Below are 25,335 nucleotides of genomic sequence, written 5' to 3'. Positions count from 1 at the left end.
GGGAAATGAGGGAGGGAGTAACACGCTCGAGAGAGAGTGCGGCTTCTCCAGAGGCGCAGAAAGCCACTGAACACGTTAGGTTGCCTGGTTGCGTTCGGTCCGAAAGTCCACACCTCAGGAGGGGAGAAGCCCGTGACATGACCGACCTCGTAGGCAAGAGCAGTCCCTGGGCTCGGGCACACATGAGCGCCCTCCCTTGGTTCAAGGGGGCTAATCTCGGGTTTTCCCCAGGCTGCCCCTGGTGGGAGTTTCTAGCTACCTAGAGTCCGTTGCTAGGGTGGTTGCCAAGGGGGTAGAGTTGAGTGGTCCAAGGTCCTCTTAGAAATTCCTTTCCTGGCCTTTGTTCCTATTCCCTCGGGGGGTCCAGCCTGCTCTGGGCCTCCTAATGTGGGTTAATTTTGACCAGACCTTGGGTCCCGTGCCCTCAGGTGGTCTTTTGGTGGCCATGAAGCTATTGTTGACTTCCTCGGAGTTCCATTGCCATGGCGATGCTTCCCCCATCCACATGTCTGCCTCAGTTCTGTGGGTTAAGAAATGGAGTTAATACTGGCTTGTGGTTATCAAACTTGGGCAGCGTCACAAGGAACGAAGGAAACGCCAAAACCTCCTTCGCTCCCCTTTGGCGCAATTTTTTTTCTTTTTGGGTCGCACCTGGTGATGCACAGGATTTACTCCTGGGTCTGCACTCAGGAATCAGTCCTGGCAGTGCTCAGGGGACCATATGGGATGCTGGGAATCGAACCTGGGTCGGCCACGTGCAAGGCAAACGCCCTACCCACTGTGCTATCGCTCTCCAGCCCCCCTTTGGCGCAGTCTTGCTGGGCCCTTTTCCCTGGCACTTCTCAGCCCATAGAAAAAAGTGTGCCTGTTGCTTGCCTTAGCTTCTGTGTGTAACCCCGGGCCTCTCACACACATACATACGCACACATGCACACACAAGACCAGCCATCACTGCTGAGTCGCCTCCCGGCTAGTCAGTGTCTGGACGGGAAGGTGGTCAGTGGCACTCACAGTGCACAGGGACGATTTCTGGCTCCTGAATGTGTTTGGGGGTGGGTGTGATGCCAGGGAGGGCGTGAGGGTCAGCTGCCCGCAGGGCAAGTACCTGTCCCCTCTGCCCTCTGGCCCTGAATCTGCTGTTGTTTGTTTGTCTGTTTGGGATTGAGTTTTTGTGCAGGAATGACACTTGGTGGGCTCAGGGGGCTGTGCGGGAGGCTGGGGGTCGCACTCGGGGTGGCGAGTCTCAGACTGGCAGCTCTCTGGGCTCCGGAAGCTGCTGTGGTCGCTCCCGTGAGACAGACTCTCTCCTCTGCTCTTCAGAGATTTATCCCTGAGAACGAGTGCGCCTCAGAAGGCCCCACAGTGGGCTCGACAGTCAGGGCCCGGTAGTGGCCGCGGCAGCGTCTGACCACCTGACCATGAGTCTGCTGAGGCCCAGCGGGCTGAAGGCCCCCACCAAGATCCTCAAGCATGGGAGCTGGGCCCTGAAGGCGCCCTCGGCCGGTAAGTGCGCTCAGCCCGGGCCAGGGGAGACTCATTTCCACCCGGGAACCCCCTCCCGAGTCCTCGCCCGGGAAGGGCTCCCTGAGCTGTAGGCACGTTCATGGCTCTGGGGACAGCTCTCACACACGAGTCTCACGTTCTGTGACTTTCGTGTCACGGCAACTGGTGACAGCTGAGGCGACCAACACGCTCCCTCCTAACTGCTAGCCCCCTCGCCCGGGCTTGGGGACAGGCTGAGGGAGGTGGACTCACCTGGACTAAAGGGCCTCATTGCCGGCCGTAGCCACAGTACAGTGGGGAGGGCAACCGGCACCCCATGGGACTCTCCAGCCTCAACCTCACATGAGTGACCCTGAGCGCAGAGCCAGAAATAGGCCCTGCGGACTGGCTGGAGTGCTCCCCCCCTAAAAGAAAAAGAAGATGGGCCAGTGGACACAGCAGAAATAAGACACTGTGTTGGAGCTTTCTCCTGGCTTGGTCCGTAGCATCACGGGGTGTGTCCAAAGATTTCCCCTCAGCTGCCCAAATATGACTGTGGCCTGGGATGCTGCAGTAGGTAGGCACGTCCCCTTCACGGCGGGCCCGGCCAGGCTTCACCACAAGCAGCCCCCGGCATTGGCTGGGAGTAGTCCCAAGCACTGCTGGGTGTGGCCACCCCCAACCACACTTTAACTGGACCTGGACAGGCCCTTCCTGACCCTTCTGACCCTTCTGACCCTTTCTGCTGTTCCAGCGGCTGCTCCCGTTGAGAAGTCCGTGCCTGGGGAGAAAACCCCCAGCGCCCCCTCCTCGGAGACGCAGGAGGAGTTTGTGGACGACTTCCAGGTCGGGGAACGAGTCTGGGTGAAGGGGAACAAGCCTGGATTCATCCAGTTCCTCGGGGAGACCCAGTTTGCCCCTGGTCAGTGGGCCGGGATCGTCTTGGACGAGCCCATCGGCAAGAACGACGGCTCGGTGGCGGGTGTGCGCTACTTCCAGTGCGAGCCGCTGAAGGGCATCTTCATCCGGCCGTCCAAGCTGAGCAGGAGCTGGCAGGCCGACGATGAGACCAACGGCCTGCAGCCAGCGCCTGCTGCCCGGGCCACACCGCCCCTGTCGGCCGCCCCGGCCCCTGCGGCCGCCCCGAAGGCACCCCAGCCCTCCGCGAAGGAGGCACCGGCCACCCCTCACATCAGCAACCTGACCAGGACGGCCAGCGAGTCCATCTCCAACCTCTCGGAGGCTGGCTCCCTCAAGAACGGGGAGCAGGAGCTGAAGCTCGGGGACCGGGTGCTGGTGAGTGCCGAGGGCAGCGGTCGCGGGTGGGTGTCCATTCGCCTGTCTGGTCCATCAGCTTTCCCAGACTCGCGGTTTGGGTGGAAGCACGAGCAGCCAGGACACCTGGTCCTGCACTTTCCAGCGTGATGGATGCGTGCGGGGATGCTGCCAGTTTTACCAGTTTAGCCAAAACAGGGTGGAGGGGTCATGCCGTGGGGAGGCCGTGTGCTTTGGATGCCTCTGACCCGGGGTTTAAGTCTTGGTCCCATGTACAGTCCCCCAAGCACATCCCGGAGTGATCCCTGAGCACCAAGCCAGAAGTAAGCCCTGAGCACTCTGACTGTGACTCAAAAAACAAACCAACGAACAAAGTTGGAAATCGGTTCCATTGCTCTGGTTTGTGATGTTTGTGTTTGGGGCGTCACAGGGCTCACCCCGAGCCGCTCCAGGCCATTCCGTGCGCAAGCCCTGAGCCGTCTCTCCAGACGTGTGTGGTTTGGTGTTTGGGCCACACCTGGCCATGCTCAGGGCTTCCTCCTGGTGCTGAACTCAGGGATCTGGTAGGGCTCAGGGGACCATCTGGGGTGTCGGGGATGGACCCTGGGTAAGCCACGGGTAGGGACCCGTCTCCGGAACATTCTCAGGAGTATGTTTTGCTGTCTTGGTTGCTCGATCTTCAGACTCAGCACCTGCTCTTGGGTTTCTCTGAGCAGCTCCTGGAAGGCCTTCGGTGGGGGCGAGGGGGCACCCTTTGTGAGATGAGTTTCTGGTGGGGGTCACCAGGTCCCTGCACATGGCATCCTCAGTCCACCCCAAGCCCATTCCTCTGCACAGCTCCCCTAAGCAGAGGCGCTTGGCTGTAGACAACTGTTCTCCCCAGCAGAAGCACTCAATAACGCTTTCAGAACCCGTGGGAAGCGGCCGGGAAAAGTCACCTCGGGGACGTCTGAGGCGGGCGGCTCTGACCAGACAGACTGGGGGCTGGCCCGGAGCCAGTGGCTTCCCGGGGACCACAGGGATGGCCATCGCCAGGCCGGTGTCAGAGCTGTGGAGGCCGGAGAGGAGAGCTGTGCAGGCGCAGGGTGGCCCTCGGAGGGTCCTGGAGGGTCACGGTCAGGGTTCAGGGATGGCCAAAGAGTAACACGGGGAGGGAATTGGAGCTGGAGGAGACTCACGGTTTAAAGACTGTTTGGGGGCCTGGAGCAGTAGTACAGCAGAGAGGGCGTTTGCCTTGCACTCAGCAAACTGGGTTCCCCGGTATCCCATAGGGTCCCCTAAGCATCGCAGGAATGATTCCTGAATGCAGAGCCACGACTCACCCCTCAGCATCGCCAGGTGTGACCCAAAGACCCAAAGAAGAAAAAAGACTTTTTTTTTTTAACTTGCATTCACAACCGTCCACACCCGGACATAGGGACACCAGTGTCGTTGGAACAAGGGAGCGGGGACACTGCCACTGGCTCTGCGGTGAATAACTCTGATCAGTTATTCATTTATTGGTGGTGGTGCTCAGGGCTGAGTCCTGGCCCTGTGCTCAGGGACCACATCCGGGCAGGTGTGTGCAAGGCCAACGCCCTGCCCGCTGTGCTGTTCCATCGCTCCATACCTCAGCTCGAGCACGCCTTTCAAAATGAAGTTTTTGAGGGTTTTTTTGGGGGACCACAACCAGCATAATGGCTGTTTTCTGAAAGAAGAAGGGGGAAAAAAGAAAACCCAAACACTTTCTTTGGTCTTTTTCCTAATTCAAGGAAGGTTTGCTTGGCGCTCCACGGCCTAACGCAGCCGTGGTCAGGAGGCCGTGGCGAGTGGGGGCTGGCCTCGGGGCACCGAGGCGAAGCTCCCGTGCAGGGCTGGCGCCCTCCCGGCTCTCCAAAGGGCCTCCTGCCCTTTGCCCCATTCTTCCCTGCGCACAGGAAGTCCAGGTTCTGCGCCAGCTGGCCCCGATGTTTACGTGACTGACCTCGGAGGAGCCCTTCGGAGGCTCTGAGACGGCTGTTCCAGCCTTAGGCCTGTGGAAGGCGGTCCCCTGCCCCTGGCACTCCCTGTCACTGGCAGTGGACAGACTGCCCCCATGCTTGTGCTACTTTGGTTCTCTCTGGAGACTCAGGGACCCTCAGTGGGCTCACTGGAAATGCCCAGCTCTGACCTCAAGTCCCGTCTGTGCTCGCAAGTAGGCAGGGGTCGCAGAGCGGGACAGTCAGTCTTATGGTGTCTCAGAGCGGGAGGTCACTCTGTCCGTCCTGTGGCGTCTCAGAGCCCAACCGTGAAGAGCTTCTCCGGGCTGATGTGCGGTGGTTCTCCTGACCTTGGGAGATCACTTCCCTTCTCTCCAGCTGAGCTCTGACAGAATGTTCTGGAGACAGGCTTGCGGCAGTTTTGGGCAGATGATATTTCCAGGATATGAAGTCAGGGTCTTGAGAGACGTGACTGGCTTCCAGCTGTGCTGTTCCAGGAGGCTGTTTCCGGGTCAGGGACGGCATGTTCTGTGCCAAATTCTTCGCCGATGAACTTTGCAGCCTCTTCTCAGCCCAGGGCCGCCACCCCAGCCACCTGTCTCTTGTTCTTTTATTCCTTGTCACACTCACAGTGCCCAGGGCCCACGCCTGGCCACGGAGGCTGTGCCAGGGCCTTTGCACATGGCACTTCAGGACTCACAGAGACAGTCCTGGGTGACGCTGCTACCCCTCGTGCTGCGAGTGACCCCCGAGCACGTGAACCCAGTCCTGCCCCAGACCCGAAAAAAGAAAACCGCGCTCTCAGGCATTATTAGTTGAGGTCTCTCTCTCTCTCTCTCTCTCTCTCTCTCCCCTTTCTGTTTTGACTTTTTGGTTTTGGGGCCACTCCTGGCAGTGCTTATGGGTCACTCAGGCTTTGCACTCAGGAATCAGTCTTGGCGGGCTAGGGGGACCATCTTGGGTGCTGAAGATTGAACCCAGGGTGGCCACACACAAAGCCAGTGCCCTTCCCCCGGTGCTCTGGCCCTTTTTGTCAGCATTCCCGTCGGTGTCCAGCGCTGTGATTCTGTTTTGCTCTGCGTCCCGGGGGCCAAGCATCAAGCCAAGGCATAGTGAAGGAGAACTGGAAAATCGAACTCCGCTAAGATATGAGAACAGTCATTTTCCTCTAGCTGGTTTCTGGCTTAATTGTTCTCCAGCGGTGGGGTTGCCACGGCTCTGCTCCCACACCCACGGGGCAGCGACCCCCTCGCCACACCAGGTGGCTGGCCTGGGTCAGAGATTCCCAGGGGTGTGGTCAGCCAGGCCACCGGTGTAAGCGAGTGGGCGTGAACGCCGCTGCCTTGCATGGACACTGAGCAGCAGCGTCTGCTCACCCTGTAGGGGTTGCAGGGGGAAATGGCACCTTGACCTTTGGGGTTTCTTCCGGAAATCCCTACTCTGAAGCCAGAATGTTCCTTCGCGGGGGTGGGGGCGCTTTGCGCAGTCCAGAGTGCCTGACCCGCGTCCCTCTGGCAGGTGGGAGGCGTGGAGGCCGGTGTGGTGCGCTTCCTCGGGGAGACGAACTTCGCCAAGGGGGATTGGTGCGGCGTGGAGCTGGACAAGCCGCTGGGCAAGAACGATGGCGCCGTGGCCGGAACGAGGTGGGTCCTCCTGCCCCCCCCAGACAGCCTGGGGCAATGCACGGTGCCCGGGAGGCGCTGAGGAGACTGCAGGCCACTTCACTTGGTTCTTAGGCGGGGCCACTTCCGGTGGCACTCGGGGACCCTGCAGGGATGTGGGGACAGCCTGGGGCTCCCACATGCAGCTGTGCTTGCCCGCAGGAACCCCCGGGCCTGCTGTCGCCCTTCAGATGCCGGGGAGGCTGCTTGGAATCGCCCTTGGTTTGCGCGGTGGGGGTGGGAGGCGTGCGAGGGAGTGTGTGTGTGAATGTATGAATGTGTGTGCTTCGGAGTGTGGATATGTATGTAGGAGGGTGTGTGTATGTGAGCGTGTGAGTGTGGGGCTGTGAATGTTGGTGAGGGCATGAGCATGTGAGTGTTGTTGGGGGTGTGAGCATGTTTGTGAGGGAATGAGAGCATGTCATTGTTGGTTTGAGAGCGTGCAAGTGTTGGTTGGGTGTGCGTGTGTGTGACTGGGGCTGTGGGAGTGTGGGAGTGTTTGTTGGGGTTTGAGTGTAAGTGTGTTTTTGTTGGGGTGTGAGTGTGAGTGTGAGTGTGGGACGTTGGGAGTGTGGGAGTGTTGGTTGGGGTGTGAGTGTGTGGGAGTGTGGGAATATCGGTTGGGGTGTGAGTGTGTGTGTTAGTTGGGGTGTGAGTGTGTGAGTGTGGGGCTGTGGGAGTGTTGGTTGGTGTGTGAGTGTGTAGGAGTGTGGGAATATCGGTTGGGGTGTGAGTGTGTGTGTTAGTTGGGATGTGAGTGTGTGAGTGTGGGGCTGTGGGAGTGTTGGTTGGGGTGTGAGTGTGTAGGAGTGTGGGAATATCGGTTGGGGTGTGAGTGTGTGTGTTAGTTGGGGTGTGAGTGTGTGAGTGTGGGGCTGTGGGAGGGTATGAGTGCTTGTTGGGGAGTGAGTGTGTGTGAGTTTGGGGCTGTGGAAATGTGGGTGTGTTTGTTGTGCTCTGAGTGTGTGTATGTTGGGGTGGGAGTGTGAGAGTGTGGGAGTGTTGGTTGGGGTGTGAGTGTGTGTGTTTCTTGGGGTGAGTGTGGGAGTGTTTATTGGGGTGAGAGTGTTTGGGAGTGTTGGTTGGGGTGTAAGTGTGTGTTAGTTGGGGTTTGAGTATGTGTGAGTGTGGGGCTGTGGGAGGGTATGAGTGTTTGTTGGGGAGTGAGTGTGTGTGAGTGTGGGGCTCTGGAAATGTGGGAGTGTTTGTTGGGGTGTGAGTGTGTGTATTTGTTGGGGTGGAAGTGTGAGAGTGTGGGAGTATTGTTTGCGATGTCAGTGTGTGTGTTCCTTGGGGTGAGTCTGGGAGTGTTTGTTGGGGTGTGAGTGTGTGTTGGTTGGGGTGTGAGTGTGTGGGAGTGTTGGTTGTGTGTGAATGGGTGTTTCTAGGGGAGTGAGTGTGTGCGAGTGTGGGGCGGCTGTGAGCATGTGGGAGTGTTTGTTGGGGTGTGAGTGTGTGTGTGTGTTGGGGTTTGAGTTTGTGGGAGTGTGGGAGTGTTGGTTTGGGTGTGAATGTGAGTGTTTGTTTTGGTGGAAGTGTGAGAGTGTGGGAGTGTTGGTTGCGATGTGAGTGTGTGTGTTTCTTCGGGTGAGTCTGGGAGTGTTTGTTGGGGAGTGAGTGTATGTGAGTGTGGGGCTGTGGAAATGTGGGAGTGTTGGTTGGGGTGCGAGTGTGTTTGTTGGGGTGAGTGGGAGTGTGAGAGTGTGGGAGTGTTTGTTGGGGTGTGAGTGTGTGTGAGTGTGGGGCTGTGGAAATGTGGGAGTCTTGGTTGGGGTGTGAGTGTGAGTGTGTGTTGGTTGGCGTGAGTGTGTGGGAGTGTTGGTTGGGGTGTGTGAGTGTGTGTGTTTGTTGGGGAGTGAGTGTATGTGAGTGTGGGGCTGTGGAAATGTGGGAGTCTTGGTTGGGGTGTGAGTGTGTTTGTTGGGGTGAGTGGGAGTGTGAGAGTGTGGGAGAGTTGGTTGGGGTGTGACTGTGTGGGAGTGTGGGGCTGTGGGAGCGTGTTAGTTTGTGGGGGTGTGAGACTGTGGGACTCAGTGGACTCCGCGGTCGGCGCCTGTCTCTCTTGCCAAAGGTGTCTTTTGTCCCCCCCTCCTCGTTGTCCGCAGGTACTTCCAGTGTCAGCCCAAGTACGGCTTGTTTGCTCCCATTCACAAAGTCACCAAGATCGGCTTCCCCTCCACGACGCCGGCCAAGGCCAAGGCGGCCCCCGCGAGGCGTGTGATGGCCACCACCCCCGCCAGCCTGAAGCGCCGCCCGTCGGCCTCCTCGCTCAGCTCCGTGAGCTCCGTGGCCTCATCCGTGAGCAGCAGGCCCAGCCACACGGGACTAGTAAGCAGCCCCCTCCCCGCCCTGTGCGATACTCAGGCCCCCACAGACTCCCAGGCCCCAGGGGCGAGAGGCGGAACAGGACCGGGTGGGCTGGGCAGCTCCGGGGGGCAGGCGAGTGGCTTCCCAGCCACCACCGGTGACAGGAGCAGGGATGGGCCTTTCCTCCGGTGCTCAGGGCTCGTCTCCGGCCCCAGGCTGCCGTAGCGATGAAGTGGGGAAGCTGAAGGGGGCGTCGGAGGGTCAGAGCGGGACCCAGGGACTCTGGGGAACGCTTGGCGCTTGGCGTTGCTTGTTTGCTCTCTCCGTCCCTCCCTGCTCCCTCCTGTCCCTCTGCACCCCTGTCGACACAGAGGGGCCTTGACTTCTGTCCATTGCGGGGCCGCAAGTCAAAGCTGGGGCCTCGTGGCTTCTCCCCTCACGTCTCTCTGAGTCCTAAACACTAAAGTGTGTCCGACTGTGCAAGGGTGTCCTGAGATATTGTCCACAGGGAAACGGGCCCACGATGGAGACGTGTCCCGGGGGGCTGGCTTTGCTGGGGGCTGCGCTTCCTGCCGCCCCCTCTGCTCCCTGCATTGACCCTCGATGCGGAAGAGGAGGGAGTGAGTGTGTGTGCAACGGAAGATACAAAACAGGTGACACGGGAACGGGAGCCAGGAGGCCGCGCGCCGTGGGCACAGGCCTGGGGCCAGTCCTGTCTTGCTTGACCACCACCAGGTTTCCCTGTCCTGCCTCCATCCTCACGTCCGACTCCTCCTTCCCCTCGCCTCGCCATTCAGGAGGGGAGCAGACTCAGAAGCCCCTCGCCTTCCCTCGCGAGCCAGCCCGTTTGTGGAATTCGGTTTTCTTTTTCTGCTTGACTGTGGGCCACACCCTGCAGTGCTTGAAGGGGCCGTTTGCAGTGCTGGGGTTGAGCCGGGGCCTCCCACATCCGAGCAAGAGCCCCACGCCTGAGCCGTATCTCCAGCCTCCCCCCGCTGTCTTGTTTTGTTCTGTTTTGGGGTCACACCTGGCAGAGCCCAGGGCTTTCTCCCGCCTCTGTGCTCGGGATTATTCCTGGCGGGCCTCCGGGATTGAGCCTGGGCAGCGCTGGGGCTTCGCTCTCCAGCTCTTTGGCCCCTGCCTTGCATATCTTTACGCAGGGTGGAGCTCACTCCTACACTGCACATCACCGTTAGCACATATGACAGGAATATAGAATGAGTCTGTGTGGCTTCATGGAAGTATACACCCACAACGTAATTCCATACGTGCACACACAAGCGTTCACACACACACAGGCACTCATACATGTACACGTAGTGCATACCGTATATACACAGGCTGATGGGTGTATACACACAGGCACGTACCTGCATAGACAGAACGCGCGCACGCACACAGCTGTGTGTAGACATGCCCACAGGAACGTACGTGCACGCATACATACATGCACACAGGTCCGTGCGTGCCCTGGGGGAGCCTCCCGGTTCGCGTGTTGGCTGAGTTGCTCTTCTGAGGTACCAGGCTCCCACAGAGGGTCCGGCCTTGCTGGCATGGAGCCTGGGGCCTCACACACCATGCGCAGGGCAGAGGCTTTGGCATCAACATCCTGAGTTCAGCTCGTGGCCCCGACCTTGCCCAGCCCCTCAGCACCGCCTCCCCCCATACCAGGGGTGCTGCTTTCTCCCTGCTCCGGCGCCTGAACCTCGCAGTCTCGTCTCCACGGTTGGCTGAAAGAAGCCGTTCGCTCCCGTGCTCGTTTCCTCAGGGAGCTGTCTCGGGCCCAGGAAGCGCGTGCGTCCAGCCGGCCCCACCCGCTCAGGCCAGGAGGCTCGGGGAACACCGCCGCCCACCTTTCCTAGTTTATTTTTGCTCTTTGGTTTTGGGGCTCACCTGGCAGTGCTCAGGGACTCCAGGCGTGGTGCTTGGGGGCTGCTCCCGGTGGAGGGGGTTTGAGCCCAGGTCTTGGTGGAGACCCCCAAGGCTGTCAAGCTCTTCCCAGCCACCCCTTGAAATCAGAGTTGACTGCAGTTCCCGGCAGCACTGCACATGGCTGGGCCCGAGAGCTCGTGTGCTCCTAGAAATTTTATTTATTTATTATTTGGTTTTGGGGCCACACTCAGGGGTGCTCAGGGCTTATTCCTGGCTCTCTGCTCTTGGGGTCACTCCTGACAGTGCTGGATCTTGAACCTCTGAAAGCACCTTCCATCCCCCAAAAAAGAAATCTCTTTGGCCCTGGGGAGAGCATTTAATCTGACCAATATACTTTAAGTGTATTGGGGAGTCACGGCCAGATCCTTACGCAGAGGCAAGGATGACCCGCTCCCCGGACAGAACCAGGTAGCTCGAGAGTTCGCAGCAGGCAAAGCAGCAGTGGACAGCCTGGGCCCTGCTGGGCCTGTCAGTCAGCAGGCAATTGGCAGCAGCTCAGATGATGCAGGGAAGCGGCAAGAGCAGGGCGATGGGTCAGGCGTGGCCGGGCAGAAGGAGCAGACGTCCTCGGCCACCCCCGCCCCAGCGCCCGCCACCGTGTGCCTGAAGAATGAAGACCAGGTCCCGCTGTGTCCCCGCCTGCAGGGGCCGTTGTGCCGCAAGGAAACTGGTCTGCAGAGCGACCATGAGTGACCACGAGCCCAGGACAGAACGGACAGGACCCCCGGTCCCCGCGGCCCTCCAGCCCACTCCCCTCCCCTCCTCACTGTCTTTGCCTCTTCTCTCCTTCCCTTTGTGCTTGGTCTTCCCCTGAGCTGCCCTTGCTGTCCTGCTCGCTGGGCGTGAGCCCTCACACATGCTCACCCACCACTTGTTCCTTTTTTTCCTGGATTTTGGGCCACACCCCAGCAATGCTCAGGACTTACTCCGGGCTCTGCACTCAGGAGTCACTCCTGGTGGGCTCGGGACCCTATGGGGTGGGTACCTGGGATCCAGTTCGGGCAGCGGCGTGCAAGGCCAGCGCCTTCCCCGCAACTTTACCATTCTAGCCTCTCATCCCCCCTTTCGAAGGCAGATGGCACAGGGGTCTTTTATGGGGTCACACCCAGTGACCCTCAGGGGCACGGGGCCATTCCCAGAGACAAGAGTCTCTGGTTACTGCTATTCAGGCCTGGGGCGGGTGCTGGGGAGAGCGAGGTGAGCTGGAAGGAAGAGGAAGAGAGAAGGGCCAGGCTGCCCTGGGAGACCCTGACGGACCTGCAAGGCTGAAGATGCTGGAGCCGGCCTCAAGCTCATGCCAAGGGCTCAGCCTTAAGGAAGCTCAGGCCAGAGCGGGCTGTGGAGGGGGCTGCCTCCGGCTCTGCAGAAGAGTCTCTGGATTCCCACGAGGCCCGAGGTCAGTGGAGCCCAGGTCCCGTCCAAGGACCTTCGGGAAGGTTTCAAGACGCTTCTGCTGAGAGTCGCTGGCCCATATGCACGGATGCAGCGCTGCTCCATCTGCTTTGCTGAGGATAGCCGTGTGCATGCCCGCGTCCGCCACCCCCACCCCCTTCACGTCTCTTTTTCCTTTGCAGTTGCCAGAAACCTCCTCTCGCTATGCCTGCAAGATCTCCAGCACAACCGCCCTCCAGGAGGCGCTGAAGGAGAAGCAGCAGCACATTGAGCAGCTGCTGGCCGAGCGAGACCTGGAGCGGGTGGAGGTGGCCAAGGCCACGAGCCATGTGGGGGAGATAGAGCAGGAGCTGGCCCTGGCTGGGACGGGCACGACCAGGTGACGTCTGTGCAGACGGCAGTGCCGGGGCCAAGAGACGCTTGCGGCAAATGCTGGGCGCGACCTTGGTGCAGGCGGTGCAGGGAGAGGCCGTGGGTCCCCGTCTGCCGTCGTTGCGGTGGCATCCGGCGCGTGGTTTGATCGCATGCACCTTCTGCTCACCCCGTGGGGGTTCAGGGAGCGCCGAGTTATCCCCGCTGGTGCTTTCGTGGTGTGGTTCCCCCCCGGCCTTCCAGAAACGCTGCGGCTTAGGTGGGAGACGTGTTCAGCATGCCGCGGTGGCAGGTGGCGGTGCCAGCCCACAGAGGGCTGTCGGGGGTGGGCGAGGACACTCACGCGCAGTTGCCTCCACAGCACGTCCTGGAGCTGGAGGCCAAGATGGACGAGCTGCGGGCCATGCTGGAAGCGACCGACTGGGAGAAGGTGGAGCTGCTGAACCAGCTGGAGGAGGAGAAGAGGTGAGGCCGTGCCAGGAGCTGGGGGGCTGCCTCGGGTGGGGTGCTCCTGGCCTTCCAGGGCTGTGAGAACCACAAACTAGCGGGTGCCCAGTCCTGAGAGTGGCCTCATTGGGGGGGATGGGGGGAGCTCACTGGAGCCCAGCCACCCCCGGCCCTCCCTGCTGTGTCCACGTGGCCTGGTGTTCAGGAGACCTGTGCTGGCTGGCCGGGAACTGTCGTATCCCAGTGGGGCCCTGTGGGAGTCCCTGGGGTTAAGTCCTGGGCGGGAGGAAACCCGCAGCACCCATGGGGCACGGCAGCAGACAGGCAGGGCTCAGGCCAGGCTGCAGACAGACGGACACGGGGTGCCGGCCAAGACGGTCTTCTCAGATGGGCTCCCGGCAGTGTGGTGCCCAGGGGCACTGCCAGTGCCCGGCTCAGCCCCTCAGCTCCACATGCCGAACTCGCCACGTCCCCTGGGAGCCCCTCCTGCCCCCCCGCCCTGGCCCCGAGTCATTTGCTGCTTCTCCCCCAGGGGCTCAGTTGTTGTCCCGATGTGGGGACAGGCGCTGGCTGGGAGGGACTGGCACGCGCACCTGGTCAGTCTCTAACCACCTCTGTTAGCTGCGAGGCAGAAAAGGCTGATATGGCACTGCGCCTGGCGTTGGCTCGACAGAGCTTCCTCCTGTAGCCTGCGGGTCCTACCCAGTGCTCGCAGCCGAGGGGACTCGCTGACTTTTTTTTTTTTCTTTTTGGGTCAATCCAGCGATGCTCCCTGCCTCGGCACTCAGGAATTACTCCTGGCATTGCCCAGGGGACCATAATGGGATGCTGGGAATTGAACCCGGGACGGCCACGTGCCAAGACAAATGCCCTGTCCGCTGTACTCTCGCTCTGGCCCTCGCTGACTCTCTCAGCCCTCCTGTGTGTGGAGGCGGGGGCTGGGTCAGGCGCGCATCTAGAGGATGGTGGCCCTCATGGGGGGCAGCAGTGACGCCCCTCACAACTCTCCCTCTCCCCCACAGGAAAGTGGAGGACCTCCAGTTCCGAGTCGAAGAGGAGTCCATCACCAAAGGCGACCTGGAGGTAAAGCCCGGGCAGGTCCCAGAGGCTTGCAGGGTGCAGGCAAGGATGCGGGGTGGCCTGGCCGACCCCGCCGGGACCACTTCTGCTGGAGACTCAGAATCAGACAGGGATACCAGGGGTCATGCACCTGGCAGGGCCCGGCGGAGGCACCTCTGCTCCTTGGGGCCGGAGGCTGCTGTTGATGAGCGTTTTCCTCTCGTTCTGACAGTTGGGTCTACGCCTTTGCCTCAGCTTTGATTTTCAGTCGAGCAGCACAAATCAAATCCTTTAGAACCCCAGTTTATTGGAAGGTATTCCTTAAAACAAGAAAAAGCAAACAGTCAGTTTGCAAAAGAATAATTTCTATTTCTGCTTCTTTTCCTTCCTGTTTTAAGTTCATGGAAATTTTGTTTTCCCACCAGAAGGAGGTGAAGGCCCTGCAGGCGGCCTCCGAGAAGCTCGCCAAGGAGAACGAGGGGCTGAGAACTAAGCTGGACCATGCCAACGAGGAAAACACGGACGTGATCGCCCCGTGGAAGTCCAAGCTGGAGACGGCCATCGCCCCGCACCAACAGGCCATGGGCGAGCCGAAGGCGTCCGTGAGCCGGGGCGTGGGCGCCGAGGCGGCCGAGCTGGCCGAGCTCAAGATGCAGATGGAGAGGCTGCAGTTCGAGTACCAGCAGGAGGTAGAGAACTCGAAGGCCCAGCAGGTGGCTGAGCGTGCAGCGCACGCCTTTGAGCTGCAGACGCTCAGGTCGCGGCTGGTCAGGACAGCCCAGGAGCAGAAGAACAGCCTGGAGGCCGCGCGGGCCAAGCTCGACCAGACCGAGGACCAGCACCTGGTGGAGATGGAGGACGCCCTGAACAAGCTGCAGGAGGCCGAGACGAAGGTAACGCACCTGGAGGGGTTGCGGGCCATGTGTAGGCAGCAAGCCCAGGCCCTGGCCGACGCCACGGCGCAGCTGGAGGCCACCCAGCAGAAGCTCTTGCAGCTCGATGGGCTCCGAAAGGCCAGTTCCGAGGTCAATTGGGAATGGAGAAGCTCAGGCAGCAGCTCCAGGTGGCTGAGCAGCAGATTCAGGAGTTAGAGAATGCAAAGCGGGCCGAGAGTGGCAGGTTGGTACCCGGGTGCCCTCGCCCACTTCCACGCTCGCTCCCTGCATGCTGTGTGTCTGTCTGCTCGCCGCCGTGTTCCGGCTTGGTGCTGACAGGTCTCCCGGTCACGTCCCGTGCGGTTCCCTCTGATGGGACTGAGAACGTGTCGGCACGATTCTGGGACTGTCATTGGTCCCCAGCACCCAGATGCCGTGCAAGCCTTGGCCCCGGCTAATTGGGCCCGTCTGGGGTCTTTCTGAAACTGAGAACTCTTCACAAGGCCAGTGAGAAAACAAGATAGGAGCCCCCAAAGCAAACCTCTGCCCCCCCCCCCCCTTGGGCCCCCTGCGTACTCGCCGAGTCCGCCCAGACCCTTGGGCTCGAGTCTGGCCGCAGGGTTCTTTCCCTGACCTTGCTGACCACCTGCTCGTGTGACTGGCTTTGCCAACCTCTCCCCGAGGCGCCTCAGTTTCCAGCTGGTGCTCAATGCCTCTGAGCCTCTGAGCTCCCTCAGGGCTGGTGACGTGGCCCATCTTGGTATTTCTCATTGCCGGCCCCTCCCTGCCTGCAGCACAAGCCCCTGCCCAGCCCTGCAGAGATTTCATCCCTTTCAGCCTCTAAGGGGTGCTTGGGCCAAGTCCGCCTTCCAGCATGGCCTCCTGCTGGCCACGGACATGGACTCTCATGGTAGCCCTGACCCTGGGGAAGGACAAGACAGTGAGATCTGGGCCAAGCCGAGGAAGCTGCAGTTCTCACCCAGGAGCCCCTTGGAAAAATGCCCTTTAACTCCTATAGGATTGTGGTGGCAGGACGCACCCTCCCAGCCGCCCCCCACCGACCCCCATGGCGCTGTGCGCTTTGTTGAAGAAACTTCTCTGTTGGCCAAGATGGAAGGGCTGTGGGATTTGTAGACAGGACTGACAGACATAACAGAAGGACCCAGAGACCCCCGGGAGTTCCTCTCAGGACTCAGGACTCCTTAGCTGACATTCCAGAAACAAACAGAATCAATTCCTAGGACACAGCAGGGCATAGTTGAACCACTTGTTCGCATCAAGATGTAACAAACGTCACGTTCTGCTGTCTAGTGGATTAGAGGTTCTTCAATTTAAATTTCATATTGAAACCCCTCAAACTTTTAAAGTCACAGACAAGAAACTACAAGAAAGTAAATCTTGGGGGCCAGAGTGATAGTACAGTGGGAAGGGCATTTGCCTTGCACACGGCCTACGTGAGTTCGATCTCCAGCATCCCATAGGGTCACTGTCATTGTCACTGTCCTCCCTTTGTTCATCAATTAGCTCAAGCGGGCCAAAAAAAAAAAAAAAGATAACATTTTCTTCCCTCCCTTCCCTCCCTTTCCCTTTCTTCCCTGTTTCCTCCCTCCCTCCTTCGTATCCTTAGCCTCCCTCCTCCCTTGCTTACGTCCTTCTTCCTCGCCAAGCCATGCTCTCGGCTCTGGGGTCCTCCCGCCCAGCAGTAGTGGGTCTTTCAGCTTGTGGACCGATCTCAGGCTCGCCCAGTGGTGCTGCAGTTCCAACTCGGGCCTGGTGTGTACTCCAGCCCTTTGTGCCGTCTCCCCGCCCCTGGAAAGTCAGTCTTTCTCATAGGCTTTCTTATTTTCTGGTCACTCCAAATGTAGGTCTAGAAAACGCCTCTGTTTGAGCCGTTTTCAGTAACCACTAGACAGTCATCACCAGAACTGACGGCGCCAAGGCCTTGGCTTTGAGAACTTCAGGCAATCGCACTCACCTCACGCCTCTGTTTTTCGGGGTTGTGTTGGGTCATGGGCTTCTCATACGTGCTTTCTGTTTTGTTTTCCCCTTCCTGTTCCTGTTCGTCCCCTTGGTCCATTCACTCCATCCTTGTCTCTCTGGTAGGCCGAGAGCCTGGCCGAGGAGCTGCAGGGGAAGGAGCTAGCGCTTCGTAGTCTTCAGGAGAACTTGAACGAAGTCAGTCGAGTGAAGGAGGCTTTGGAGAAAGAGCTTCGGAGTTTGGTGAGTACCAGGGGAGTCGGACGCTGATCTTTACATTGCTGAGGGCAAAGCGAAGCCTCCTCAGGCGAGCTCGGCCCTATCGCCTCTGAGGCTCACATTGTGTGTGTGTATGTGCTGGTGAGCAGAGTCGCCGTGTGTGTGCGGGTATGTTTGTGTGTTTGTGTGTTTGTGTGCATTGTATGCGTTGTGTGTGTGTGTGCGCGCGCGTGTGTGCTGGGGGCAGGCAGGGGGCCCACAGCTGATGGTGGCCCCCGGCTCCCCGCAGGGGGAGAAGGTGGACGTGAGCCGCAGCCAGTCCCAGGCTCTGCAGGCCGAGCACGCCAAGCCCACCACGGAGAGCCAGGCGCAGCACGAGGAGGCGCTGCAGGCCCTGCAGAAGCTGCTGCTGCAGGCGGAGGAGAAGCTGCAGGCGGTGCAGGCGGAGAACGGGAGCCTGCTGCGGGAGGTGGCCAAGCTGAAGACGCAAGCCGACAAGGCCAAGGTGTGTGGGCGCAGGGCCGCCGTCTCGGGGTCGGGCTCTGTTGGGGGCCTCGGCCTGCAGCCTCAGACACTTCCTCCGTCCGTCGGCGCCTGTGAGAGCCAGAAGGGGGTTGCTCCCAGGGCGCCCGGCAGAGCACATAGAAGCCCAGGGACCCCAGCTTGGGTTGTCTGTTTTGTTTTTAGCTTGCTCAGTAAGTTCAGGCCTTCGTGTTTTCACTTGACTGCTCAAAGGCATTTTTTCATGTATCAAAGAAATGTTAAGGTTCGAAGCTCAGTGGGGAGAAATAAAGCGGCTGGAACTAGTGCAGTGAGAGGGCACTTGCTGTGCACGTGACCCACCGGGGGATCCCCAGCATCCCCCATGGTCCCCCAAGCACCCAGGAGGAAGCCGTGACCTCTGCCGGGTGTGAACCCCAAAACAAGAAGGAAAATAATGTACACACACATATATGTGTGTACATACATAACATGTACATATGTGTACATCTTTATATCCATATAATAAGTGTATTTTAATTCATATGTACATATTTTGATACATTTTCAGTTTTACACACTTGGTCCCATGTATAGTTTATACATATATGTGTATGCCTATACATATATGTGCTTGTATGTATATGTGTGTGTATACATATCTATAAGCCAGTGGAAAGAAAACGGAACCGAGCTTACATCAGAGGAAACCAGGGCTGCTGAGCGGCGGCCATGGCCCGCGTGTGTGTTGGTGCCCGGCCTCTTTCCACCACGCACCAGAGCCAGGGCTACGTCTCCTCCCTGGACCACCTGCACGGCCCAGTTCTGTGGCCAGCAGCCTCGTGTGCATGCTCAGGTCAGTCCCATTCCAGTAACCTGACCGTCAGCGGTCAGCTGCCCAGCGCAGCGCACGCCAGTAGCCTGCTGCGGCTCATGGCTGCTGAGCTGGACAGAGAAGATAGCCCTTGCTGCAGAAAGTTCTGGAAAGTACATGGCGGTTAAACTATGGTGTGCATTGAGACTCAGAAACGAAGACGCACAACCCGTTGCTGACGGGCAGGGAGAGCAGGTGAGGGAGACTCTGGCCCGTGTGCGGCCACTCCTCCTGGAGCCCCTGGGCCCCTCCCAAATTTCTGCAAACACTGCCCTCCCATTGTTCATCGATTTGCTCGAGCGGGCCCACTAATGTCTCCATTTTGAGACTTGTTGTTACTGTGTTTGGCAAGCAAAACCTGTTGGCTTCAGTCTCCAAAGCTTGGTGGATTAGTCTGGATTTTCTATAAAGTGTAAAACTTTTGGGACTAAGTCCATTTCCTGCCTCTGTTTGTCCCTGTGAAAGTCGTTTTGCAAGCAATGGTTGCTTTTCCCTTCCCCTCCTGCACAAAGTTCAACAACAAAATACTTTTTGTAGTTCTTTGAATTGTACTGGAAACTAGTTTTTTAATGCATCCCTTCTATGACAGAGTGATGGATTTTGTAATGGAATAATTGAAGTGGGGGGAAAAATCTTATGCCCCAATGTCAAGATCCAACTGTACTTAAAACTTCCGGGGAGCTGTCAGGAATAATTTCAGACGGCATTTCAAAAATAAAATGGCTGATAGTAGAATGGGTAGTGCTGCCTTGTACTTGGCCAACCCGGGTTGATCCCCAGCATCCCGTATGGTCCTCCGGCCCTGCCAGCAGTGATCCCTGAGCACAGAACCCTGAGCGAGACCCGAACACCACCAGGTGTGGGGCCCCCATCCACAAAATAGGCAGGTAGATATGTTGACCCTGTGAAGCTAACTGCGTTTGAGCCTCTCCATCCTGCGAGTGTGTGTGTGTGTGTGTGCGTGTGTGTGCGTTTGTGTGCGCGCACGTGTTTGTGTGTTTGTGTGTGCATGCACGTATGCACGCGTGTGCAGGTAAGACTACTCTGCCATTTTCATTTCTGGTGTTTAGGCCACATTAAGTGCTTGGCTTGCTTGTGCCTGCTTGATCTCATTCTTGTTTCCGTTCTTGCCCGCTTTTGTTTCTGTAGTCATTAACTTACCTAATAACATCAGAGGAAATTGAGCTGATGTCGGAGGATCGCAGGGCCCTGAGGTCAGAGAATCAATTACTGGCGAAGGAGAAGCTCTCTCTGAAGTCAGAGAGAGAGTCATTGCTATTGAAGTTGAAGGAAGCGGAGGCCAAAAACTCTTCGCTGCGGGAAGAGCAGAGGAAGCTCTGGCTGTTGAACCAAGCGATTCTTTTCGATAAAGAGAAGGTCATCGAGGCCAGGCGGGCCGCAGAGAAGCTCTGGCAGGAGGAGCAGCTCGGCCGAGAAGCCCTCGAGGCAGAGAAAGAGAAAGTGCTGGAAGAAGCCAGGGCGGTGCAGGAGGAGCTCCAGAGGGTGGGCGCGGAGAACGACACCCTGCAGGTCGCCAAGGTGGGGCTGCAGGCCCTGGTGGAGGAGCTGCAGATGAGCAAGAGCAGCCTGGTGGCTGAGTGTAAGAAGGGCCTGGAGGAGAGGGGCCAGCTGGAGGAGCATGTCAAGAAGCTGGTTCTGGAGAACCTATCCCTGGCCAAGGACAAGGACAACATCATCCAGAAGCTGCAGTGCTCCTATCATGAGCTGGCTTGGGATCAGAAGTCGCTGGCGCAAGAGATCGAGGAGCTCACGGCCGAGAAAGAGTCGGCCCTCGAGAAGCAGTTGGAGCTCGACAGCCTGTGCCTGGCCCTGAAGCTGGAGCGTGACGGCCTGGCTCAGAGGAACAAGGAGCTGCAGCTCGAGAAGGACCTGCTGCGCCAGGAGCAGGAGAAGCTGGGCGCCAGCCTGGAGGCGGCGCTGCAGGCCAAGGAGCTGCTGGGCACCGAGGCCAGCTGCCTGCGCACGCAGCTGGACGAGGCCACCAAGACCGTGCACAAGGCCGAGCTGGAGGCGCTGCAGCAGGAGCTCCAGGGGCTGGCGGCCAGCCAGGGCGCCCTCGAGGCGGCGCTGCAGGAGGCCAGGGACGCAGCCCGCAGCCTGGAGAAGACACACGCCAGCGTGCTGCAGGCCAAGGAGGCGCTCGACGCCGAGCGGCAGGAGGAGTGCCGGCGGCTGGCGGAGGACAGGCTCGCGGCACAGCAGGCCCTGGTGCAGGAGCGGGAGGCCCGCGCCCAGGAGACCCAGGCGGCCGCCCACAAGGCCAGCCAGCTGCGAGGCCGCCTGGTGCTGCTGGAGCAGGAGGTGGAGGAGCTGCGGGCGCGTGCCCAGGGGCTGCAGGCCGAGCACCTGGACCTGCTGGAGGAGAAGGCGCGGTCAGAAGAGAAGGTGGCCGAGATCCTGCGGGAGAAGGAGCAGCTGGCCGGCAGTTACTTCCTCCTCCAGAAGGAGGTCAGTCGGCTGGCCCAGACCAGCAGCCACGTCTCGGCCAACCTCCTGGAGGCCCAGAAGGAGAACCGCATACTGAGGAAGGACAAGATCAGGCTCACCTTCAAGATCAGAGAGCTCAAGACGCTGCACTCTTTTACGGTAAAGTGGAGCAGGCCCGACCCCCGTTGGCCCCGGGCACCCCCTTTTAGCGGTTAAGAGGATTGCTCTTCGTCGGCACAAGGAGCGGTGGATCCCCACGGAACCCGTGTGTCACGGGCTGTTTGCTGCGGGCGCAGGGACAGCTCGTCACCACGTGCCTGCTGACCTCTAGGACAAGGCATAAGCTGTGAATAAAACCAAGAAAGGACAGTATGTTCATTTCCGGGGGGAGTTCTCACGGAAGATTGCACTGTGGCTCTTCAAGACGTAAGGGAAGGCATGAGAGAGGCACTAAGTTGTAAAGCAAAGCATTGTCTTCCGGGGGGACTTTGAGCGGTTGCCCTGAGTCTGCTCACTTGGGTCTCGGGGGTGCCCTGTGCCACCAGCAGTGTGCCCGGTGCAGGGCAGCCTGGACTCGAGGGTGCCTGGTGCCGGGCAGGTGTTCTCTCTTCCCACCTCACTCAGGGTTTACCTTTCTCCCATTCCCACACCTGTGCTCACTGCTCACATCTCCTCTCCTTCCCCCCCCCCCCCCACGCTTTCCACCCAGGCCTGCTTAGCTGTCCGCTCATGTCATTTTTATTCTGTGTGAGGAATGGAGGCTCTTGGGAGCCCTGGGCTGTTTCTGGGTGTCAGTCTTGCTGCTGAGCGGCTCAGACGTGAGTCCCCGCAGGATGAACCGGCGGCCAGCGGGGCCGGAGCCACTGTGGCAGGTGTGGGTGGTTTGTGGGGCGTTTCGCGCTGTGTTGTGCCACTGTTGCCAACCCCTCCCTGCCCCCCCCCCCCCCCGGCGTGGCTCAACGAGGTTTCTCTCTCCAGGCTGTGCAGACAGCGGAAGATGCCAGGCATTTTATGCAGCAACTGTCCCAGGAGAAGACAGAGACCCTGGCCTCCCTGGAGGACACCAGGAACACCAATGCAAACTTGCAGAATGAGGTGGGTGATGGTGGTGACCAGGGCGTGTAGGCCCGGCCTCAGCCTTGAGAGAAACTATATCCTGGGCCAGAGCGATAGCACAGCGGGGAGGGCGTTTGACTTACACACGCCAGACCCAGGTTCAATCCCCGGCATCCTATCTGGTCCCCTGAGCACTGCCAGGAGTAATTGGTCCCTGGTTCTCGCATGGGACAGGAGGGGAAGTGTACCCCTGCATGACCCCTGTATGACCCCTGGGGAGGTGCTGCGCGGAGTGACCACACAGAATCTGGGGGACATGGGGCGGCCTGGCGAGATCACTGAACAGCTGACCACTCCCAGACTGCTCGGCGGAGCAAGGAGCCCGGCAGGGACTGGACGCCCCAGTTAGCTCGCCCAGAGCCTGGGCCGGGACAGGAAGAGAAGCCACATGTGTTGACATACGCAGCATTTCAAGGCTCTTTGATGACCGTGAGAAGGCGAGCCAGTGCCCTCTGACCACACAGCCCCACTTTCCCGGGCTCGAGTGACTGCTGACGGCCTGGGCTGCTCCTCCCTCGCCAGGAGTGATCCCTGAGCACAGAGCCAGGGCATAGTCCCCACCGCACCAAACAAACCAAACTGACTACCCACAAAGGTTATAGATGAGCGTGTATACATACACAGACATGTACATATGTATATATGTGTGTATGCTTCAAAAGAGTCGGGGAATACCTACCATTTAAAATATCCGAGAGTGGGGCCGGAGCTACAGCACAGCAGGTAGGGTGTTTGCCTTGCACGTGGCCAAGCCAGGTTCCATCTCCGGCATCCCATATGGTCCCTGAGTGCAGAGCCAGGAGTCACTCCTGAGCAACGATGGCTTGTAACCCAAAAGCCCCCCCCCCCAAATGAATTCATTAATCACAATAAAAGAAGCCAAAAAGAAGGAAGCTGAGGAAGAAGGGGCGGTGCTCACCTGGCGCGCGTGAGAACCAGGGGCTGGGCACACGCTGCCGGAACCCCATCCCCACATGCTCCCAGCACAAGAGGTGATGCTTACGGAGTGAAAGGCCCCATGGACAAGGACACATCCCTTCAGTCAAGGGGTCACGTCCTTGCCAGAGCCGAGAAGCCAGACCCCTCCACAGCCCTTACTCCTGCTGCTCTCCCAGAACCTGGGCTTCGGGCTCCCATAAAATTGGCAAATCTTCACTTTGCCAGAGTCGAACACCACTTTGGAGGGCCTCCTTCCCATCAGGAAGGTCCGGTCGCAAACGGAAACGTCCACCAACATGTGGCTGTCCCGGCCACGTTGTGCATGCTCTGGGCGCAGAGCTGGGGAGTCTGGTCCTCTGGGCCGCCTTCCTGCTTCTTGCTCCTGTCGAGGGAGACAGCTGGGTGGGGTCTTCTGGGGTGTGCACACTTGGCTGCAGACCCCAGTGCCCGCACCTACCATCACCAGGCTTGCGTCTGGCCTGCGGCAGGAGTCAGCCTTGGGGCCTCCTTGATGTCTCTCCTTCCCAAACCCCCTTCCATCCCACCTGGCCTGCAACACTTTATAATTTGAATCCTCTCCAAGGAAGGGGACCATCTGGGTCCCAGTGCCCTGTGGAGTTCCCGCACACCCTCACTTCCTGCACTTCTGTACTTAACAGCCGTTGTCCTGGACAGCACATGTGGGCTGAAGTGAACTTTGCATGTGGGCTGTGGAGGTGGACCCTGCATGGGCTTGTTGGGAACTGAACATTTCCATGTTTTTTTGTGTTTGTTTTCTTCACCTGGAGGAAGAGAGATCTGTGTTTCTTGGCTCCAGTGTGGGAGGGCCTGGGCACTCTCAGAGACTCCTCATCAGAACTTGCCCCGAGGGAGAAAAAGAATCAGTCAGCTTTATGGTTTTCTTTCTTCTTTCTTTGGGGGCCACACCTGGCGATACTCCGGGCTTCCTCCTGGCTCTGCACTCAGGAATCACTCCTGGCTGCTCTCCAGTGGCCCCTATGGGATGCCAGGGATCAAACCTGGGTTGGCTGCGTGCGAGGCAAGCACCTTTCCCGCTGTGCTATCACTCAGACCCAAACCTGCCAGTTTTTAAGTGAAACATGAATGTTTGTGCCTATAGTCATGCTTACCTTTGTAAAGTGGGATTCCCCCCCCCCCCGCCCCGTGGATTTTAAAGAAGTGAGTCTGTCTTTGTAGGAGAGGGAAGGCCCTCTTGACTCCCTGCTCTGAGAGGAACCGAGGGGGCCCAGCATGTCCTCCTGGGGTCTTCCCTGGGGCACCCGGGAGCTTGCGCTCAGGAAGGGAAAGGGGAGCTCTGGCTGCCTCCAACCCTGGGGCGGGGACTGGAAGCGGGGCCCAGCCTCCTCTGTGGTGGGCTCCGATGGCTCCCGCAGATGGCTCACCGTCTCACGCTCTCCTTTAACACAGATCGATTTCCTGAATTCCGTGATCGTGGACCTCCAAAGAAAGAATCAGGACCTCAAGATGAAAGTGGAGATGATATCCGAGGTGGCTCTCGACGGGAACGGGGACGACTCAACAATTACGACGACAACTTCGGCCCGGCCACCCCATTCTCTGCACTGTGCAGCAATCACCAGCACTTGAAGGATGACATAACCAGCTATTTGTGAAACACCTAGAATAACCATTTTACTGTCTTTACAAGGTTTACATTTTTCACTGTGGTTTTAGATGAATGTATGATGAGAAATTCAACATTACTAATTTTGGATTTTCTTACCACAAAAAGATTGAATGAAGGACCTCAACCATCAGAAGTTTATCATCCAGTTTCAATCTATTTTTCTTTATTTGAATGTTTTCTAGTTCTGTCAAAAGTGATAATGTACCATCCAGGCTACATGTATAATAAGAACTTCTATAATTATATGTATGATTTTGATGTATTTTCCTCTGGAGATTATCAGCTGTCTGACAAGTGAAAGATCTGGATCCATTGAAATTTTTAGTAATGACCATTATTGAAATTGTTTCACAAACTATGTAAAGCAGTATTAAAATTTGAGCAAGCAAGTGTTCTATATCTACTTTAATAAAATTATTTATTTTTTGCCAGTGATAACTGATTATTCTCAGGTTTCTTTAGAAAAGATTTTTGGCTAGCAGTGAAGAACTATAGAGTCAAATGAGTCAAACAGTTTCTACAATGGAATTCTGATACACCAATTTCTTTTTGTTTCTTTATGTTTGTGCCACCCCTGGTGATGTCTTAGGGCTTATTCATGGCTCTGCACTCAGGAATCACTCCTGACAGTGCTTGGGCAGACTATATGGAATTACAGGGATTGAAGCCAGATTGGCCAAAGCAAATGCCCTACCAGCTGCACTATTGCTCTGGGCCTGTAAACCATTTTCTTAAAAGCGTTTATCTTGGGCTAAAGAGATAGTGCAGTGAGTAGGGTACTTGCATGTGGCTGATCTGGGTTCAATGGCAGGAATCCCATCCAGTCATCTGTGTCCTGGCAGGAGCAATCTCTAAGTGCAGAGGCAGGAGTAAA

General features: G+C 58.3%; 1 protein-coding gene across 1 annotated transcript; it reads left to right on the top strand.

The window, feature by feature from the left end:
• The first annotated feature begins 1,418 nt into the window (after positions 1-1,418).
• On the top strand, positions 1,419-24,884 carry LOC130017649 (CAP-Gly domain-containing linker protein 1-like). Its single transcript, XM_056108372.1, is given in 16 exon segments — positions 1,419-1,503; positions 2,237-2,778; positions 6,234-6,358; positions 8,482-8,704; positions 12,190-12,367; positions 12,370-12,386; positions 12,741-12,844; positions 13,849-13,906; positions 14,308-14,905; positions 14,908-15,008; positions 16,864-16,968; positions 17,255-17,461; positions 19,460-20,371; positions 20,405-20,917; positions 21,737-21,853; positions 24,242-24,884. Coding segments are annotated over 16 exon segments (4,065 nt in total). The 3' UTR covers positions 24,422-24,884.
• The last annotated feature ends 451 nt before the right edge of the window (positions 24,885-25,335 follow it).

This window comes from Sorex fumeus, unplaced genomic scaffold, assembly GCF_029834395.1.
Source record: "Sorex fumeus unplaced genomic scaffold, SorFum_2.1 ptg000207l, whole genome shotgun sequence".
Classification (NCBI taxonomy): Eukaryota; Metazoa; Chordata; class Mammalia; order Eulipotyphla; family Soricidae; genus Sorex; species Sorex fumeus.
The sequence above is the reverse complement of the archived record's forward strand: the minus strand, read 5'-3'. Positions and strand labels throughout refer to the sequence as shown.